The 5,368-nt window shown below is 40.8% G+C and overlaps 1 protein-coding gene across 1 annotated transcript in view; it reads left to right on the top strand.

Moving 5' to 3' along the window:
* The window catches only part of pitpnc1b (phosphatidylinositol transfer protein cytoplasmic 1b), a 14,814-nt gene extending 13,366 nt beyond the window's left edge, over window positions 1–1,448 (top strand). Inside the window, exon 10 of the mRNA XM_020617614.1 lies at window positions 833–1,448. Coding sequence (XP_020473270.1) covers window positions 833–975 — 143 coding nt within the window. The 3' untranslated portion in view covers window positions 976–1,448. The remainder of the gene's footprint in view (window positions 1–832) is intronic.
* Window positions 1,449–5,368: the final 3,920 nt, after the last annotated feature.

Genomic DNA, 5,368 nt, shown 5'->3' with positions numbered 1-5,368 from the left:
TCCCCATCAGCAGCCCTCTCAACATAAATAACCAGCCATTGCAGCACTTAGCTGCAAATGTCAGCCCTGGTGGGGGTCTCTGCCTGGGCATATGTACTGTGTGTGTGTGTGCATGTGTGTATGTGTGTGTGTGTGTGGCCACCCCGCCCCCTGCTGGCTTGTGTGGTGAACCTCAGCTGGATGTGAGCAATATCAAAGGTAGAATTCCCAATATGGCCTATAGCATCTTGCTGCCTGTGCACTCTCTCTCACCATCTCACTCTGAGTGTGTGAGATGAGAGACATCAAGCTGCAACAAATCTGCAGTCATTGCTCAACCTGCTGCAGTTTGTTGCACTGCTATGACCCCCTACAGGCCAGTCGCTGCTACTGCATCTGTCTTTCTCTGCACAGGCCAAGTAATAGTTTTCATTGCATTCATCTGGTGTAATAAAAGTAAATGGATGTCATTTACTCTAGAGAATCTAATAAAAAGTCAAGTGTGTGAGTTGAATGCCAATAAGGGACTTAACTAATGGGAATCTAAGTATATGACACAGGTCTTAATTATACTTAAATAAATTGAAAATGTAAACAGTTCTCCGTTTCCTTTCCTCAGTTTCTTTTTTGATTTTCTTCCTCTTATCCCTGTCTTGATATTTTTTTCATGTAATATGTATCTTATTCCTTCTCCATGACTGTCTCTTAACTTCATCTCTTAACTTAATTCCAATCTGCATTGCTGGAATGACATGAAATTTGTTTTGTCAAAGCATATAGCCAAATACAGTATGGATGAAGGAGAGAGGAGCTATTTAAACATCATGTATATCTATCTATCTCTCTATCTCAGGCTCTCGTCCTCAGTTCTCTCGCTCCATCTCCATGGCAGACGAGCATACCCTGAAGAAGATGGGAGTGACCACTGTGACCATATCTGACCCCTCTGGTTCTGTGCCACCTAATTCCATTCGCCACAATTCTGCCACTGAATGATGCCGCACCCATAAACGCAGACACACACACGCACACACTGTACAGGGCAAACACAGAGAAACAAAAGTCAACATTGACCAGAGTCATATGATGTTATATTTGAGACACTCGCACTGAGTCTGAGATATGATCTAAAGGGAAACGGTTTAGGGAAAACATTTATTCGCTGTCTGGAAGAGAGTTAGACGAGCAGAATAATGCCACTCGCGTGTTTATCTGTTAAACATCAGACCACACTAGCTGTTTCCTCCTGTTTCCAGTCTTTGAGCTAAGCTAAGCTAACCAGGTGTGGGCTCCAGCTTCATATATTCTGTGTAGACACAAGAGCAGTATCGATCTTCTCATCTAAGTTTGCCAGAGAGTAAATAAGCATTTTCTAAACACCACTGCAGAAATGGGCCTATTTATTTATTCTTGTTCACAGCACTATACAAACGCTGCACAAAGAACGAACACTTTGCACCTACTCAGAGACAATTTCCACTGTTGCCTTTGAAACACCAGTGTCTTCATCAGCCTGTAAATGCAGTGCTTCTCAGCTTATTCACTGGATTCGTCAGCCAGACTACCAGCAGGGCATGCTGAATGTTTCCCTGTCCTCAACCAGCAGCCTACAGACAGATGCATAAGGAGTTTAATAGAGTGGATCTAATGAGAGAACAGAGGAGAAAGGGGGAGGCTGTCAGTGTTATAGATTTGCTCTCCTCCCCTCCTCAGCCAATAGGTCAGACCAGGTGTATTGACAGAGGGCAGTGAGACGTTGTATTGGTTCTTTGATCCCTTAGCTGAGAGCTGTAAATGGGTCAAGCCAGGGTAAACATCAATTACTGTATGAGACAATGATTTATAAGACTATAAGCTTGATTTGTTAATGTACATTTAGACAAGAATGGATTCTCATCATTACAGGTCAACAATGTCAAAATAATACCTGATGTATACTATATAATGCAGAAATAGTTTTCTGTTGCCTTATCTGTAAAAACATTCTATTTAAACTAAGCACAAAAATGATGCATGTGGGACATCTATGAGGAAATGACACTGTATGGTCTTTTATAATGAAACTCTATCAATAAATATGATTTCTTTCCAAATCGAAGGTTCACTAGTGTCCTAACATCTAAGTAGAAAAAATGGACCGTACACATTATCAGCCATGTTTGATCAGTACTGACCTGAAACAAAGGACCTGCTCCTAGCACATCACAGCCCTCGCATGTAATCTACTCACCAATTTCACATTTCTGTGCTATGTGGAACTCCAGCAGCAGTGGACCTGAAAAGAGGCAGCCATTTGGTCCAGCCTGGATGGACCGTGTAAACCGTGGCAGTTTGCTCTCTGAAAATCAATGAAGGACAATAATGAATGTTTAACAGATGCAGCGCTGTGAGATGGGTGTGCACATATGCCTGTCATCGCTGTGTCACTTCATTGTTCAAGACTTCAGGACGAAAACTCAGGCTTGTCACAGAGAAACTTGTAAGTTCCTCCTGATTGACAGATGTGGCAGCTTGCTTTGAATGGCGCACTAAATAGCTCACATTATGGGGCTCATTATGATTTCTTTTATCCATACAAATCAAGAGCCAGCATGACAATTTGTTATTAGCTTGCTGACAATGGGGTGAATGTGCATTCACATATGCACACAGACACATAAATACACACATGCGGTACTCTTCCTCTCAGTGTCTCTTTTTACAGTAGCAGCAGGATGCTAATACAAAAGAGCAAGTGCTCAACACAGCCAGGAGTGTTCACAAGTGCTGCAGAGGGAGTTCAAATTGTGGCTGAACTGCATTAGCTTTACCTCTTTCTCTTTTTCTTCTTTGTCTCTCCCATAACATTTTCTCTCTTATTATTGCCAGCTTTGGTCTTTACTATTCTCCTCCTTTCTCTCTGTCCTCTGTCCTTTATCCTGCTTCTGTCATTCTTGAAATCTCCCTTGATCTTTCGCTTCTCTTTATCTGTGTGCCCTCATCTTCATTCCTCAAGAGGGCCTCTAAGGAAGATGTACTGTGTTCATTATATGGTAATGTTCTCCATGGTACATTATCATAGATCGTGACCCCATAGCACCGAATCATCCTGCTATTCCCAGTTCGTCCATCAGAACACACAAATAGCGTGGTAAAGGAAAGACAGGGTGCTCTCCAGAGCCACATTGGGCCAATCTGCATTGTGCTCTACTGTACAATTATTTTCATGTAGAACCTTGAACTGGACACTTAAAGTACTGGCACACACATGATGGGGCGGGGGGTCAGAAAGACAAAAGGGAAAAAGTACAGGTTGGGGATTAGAAATCAAGGAAAGAAACCAAAACAAGGAGAGAATCAAATTTAAAGATTAAAAAAACAAATTTAAATAGAAAGCCATTTTAGGGAAGTAGAGCACGAGTCTGTTTATTCTAAAGAAATAAATGAAAATCATTTATATCGGTACATAATTTGTCCTCCACTTTAATGGCATTTTGCCTACCCCCACTGATGTACAAGCTTCTCGTTCAGATCAATACATGCTCTCCATTCACTAGATGGACAGTAATGCCATTGCCTCATTTGTTTGACAATGTGTGTGTGTGTGTGTGTGTGTGTGTGTACGCGCATCTCCATTTCCTGGCTGTAACTCGGCCTTTAAAGTAGAGTGGCCATTAAGTCACATAGTTTAGCATGTCACTAACTTAATCACTTAGCCCACATGCCAACAATGATTAAATGAGAGTTTAATTTGTGTGTGTGTTTATGTGTGTGTGTTGCAACCCTCACAGAATGAGTGTGAAGTGAATTAAAGGGAGACTCGGTGTATATAAACATGTTAATGTTATAAAGGTATTTACCTCTCCTCTTTTTCTGAAATGGCACGTGTGTGGATGTGCGTTAATTCCCACCAGTTTAAGGCTTGCATAAGACTAAATGGTGACGCCAAGATGCTTGTGTTCCCTCATTACATTGTCAGTAATACAGTTTTAGCCCACTCAGCCACATAAATGACTTGAAATCCTTTGTACATTAAGCCTCACCACTGGGAACCAATTCGTAACCTCTGCCCAGTAATATGTTAACTAGACCTTATCTGTGGACAGGCAGAGTGTAAAATTCATACAGTATCTGAGAGAACTAATTGAACCAATTATGAAAGTGAATATGGATTACTGTGAGACTGTGAACATGCACATCCCCTCTGGAATAGATTTGGAGACCACTGCTTTGACATGATAATGATTGTCACTGCAAATGGATGGCGTGCAGACTCCCACTGTGCTGCGCTACACAACATCGAGTCGGCTCACTTTGCACTTATACTGATGTATTTTCATTTTCTTAGCAGCTGATCCCAGGGCCGGTATTCTGGGCAGTAATTAATTGCATGAGGGTAAAGGAAAAGTCCAGGATAAGTGTTAAAATGGTTCCTAGCCTTGTGCATACTCTCACATCACACAACAACACAAAGGCAGCACTCTTTTTTCACACAGACACAAATTTGCTAAAGGAAACAAAAGGCCAATGAGTGTAAAGAAGAGCATACGCAGAAACTTGCAGAAAAGAGCCTTGGGTAGTTCATGCTTTAAATATCTTAATCAGCAAGCCCACAAAGCCCCCCAAATTTAATTGCCCCTCCATGACTATTAATTACATAACCTGCCTTTGCAGTCAGCATGGCTGTATGTTTGCTAACAGAAGAAGATGAATTAGAACAGTAAGTAGAATACATTAAAATACAATGGTGTATATTGATCTACAAAGGCAGAATTACATTTCCTCTTCAGGATGTACATACAAACAACATTTTTTGTGAGCACATCATAAAACAAATTACAAAGAACAATGTGCTGTAACATATTACTGTAGAGAAGCATCATAAGTGCTACAAAGTACCATATTACTGTGAAACAAAAGAGGCCACAGAGGCTGAAGAAACAATACGCTGTATTGTTCTAAACCTGAGACGGTCTCTGAAGGGACAACATAGACAATGGAGCTACTACAAGGTTAAAATATTGACCTTGCTTGACTGGCAGCCAGTTTGAATTCACCTGTGGAAAGCCTTCAGAGAACACTGGAACATGTGGTATAAATTAAAAAATGTCAGAAAATAAGAATATAAACCAATTCTCATGAGACGTTTCTGGAAACTGCTGCGATGAGTGTAGCATTGAAAAGATGCTTGGGTAAGCTGGATTAGCAAGATACCTTGTTTAGATTACTATTATTATAAAATGCAAACCCAGAACTCTCCAGGGATGATCATTCATTTTCCATGTCAAACCTGCAAAATGATGGACTGTTAAATATCATACTTCTTTTGTATGACACAAGCTACATTTTGGTGCGTATATTAAATAGTTACCAATACTTGCAGGTCATTTTTCTACCCCAGTTTTTTTTT

The sequence above is a fragment of the Monopterus albus genome, unplaced genomic scaffold, assembly GCF_001952655.1.
Source record: "Monopterus albus unplaced genomic scaffold, M_albus_1.0 scaffold192.1, whole genome shotgun sequence".
NCBI classification, from domain to species: Eukaryota; Metazoa; Chordata; class Actinopteri; order Synbranchiformes; family Synbranchidae; genus Monopterus; species Monopterus albus.
The sequence above is the reverse complement of the archived record's forward strand: the minus strand, read 5'-3'. Positions and strand labels throughout refer to the sequence as shown.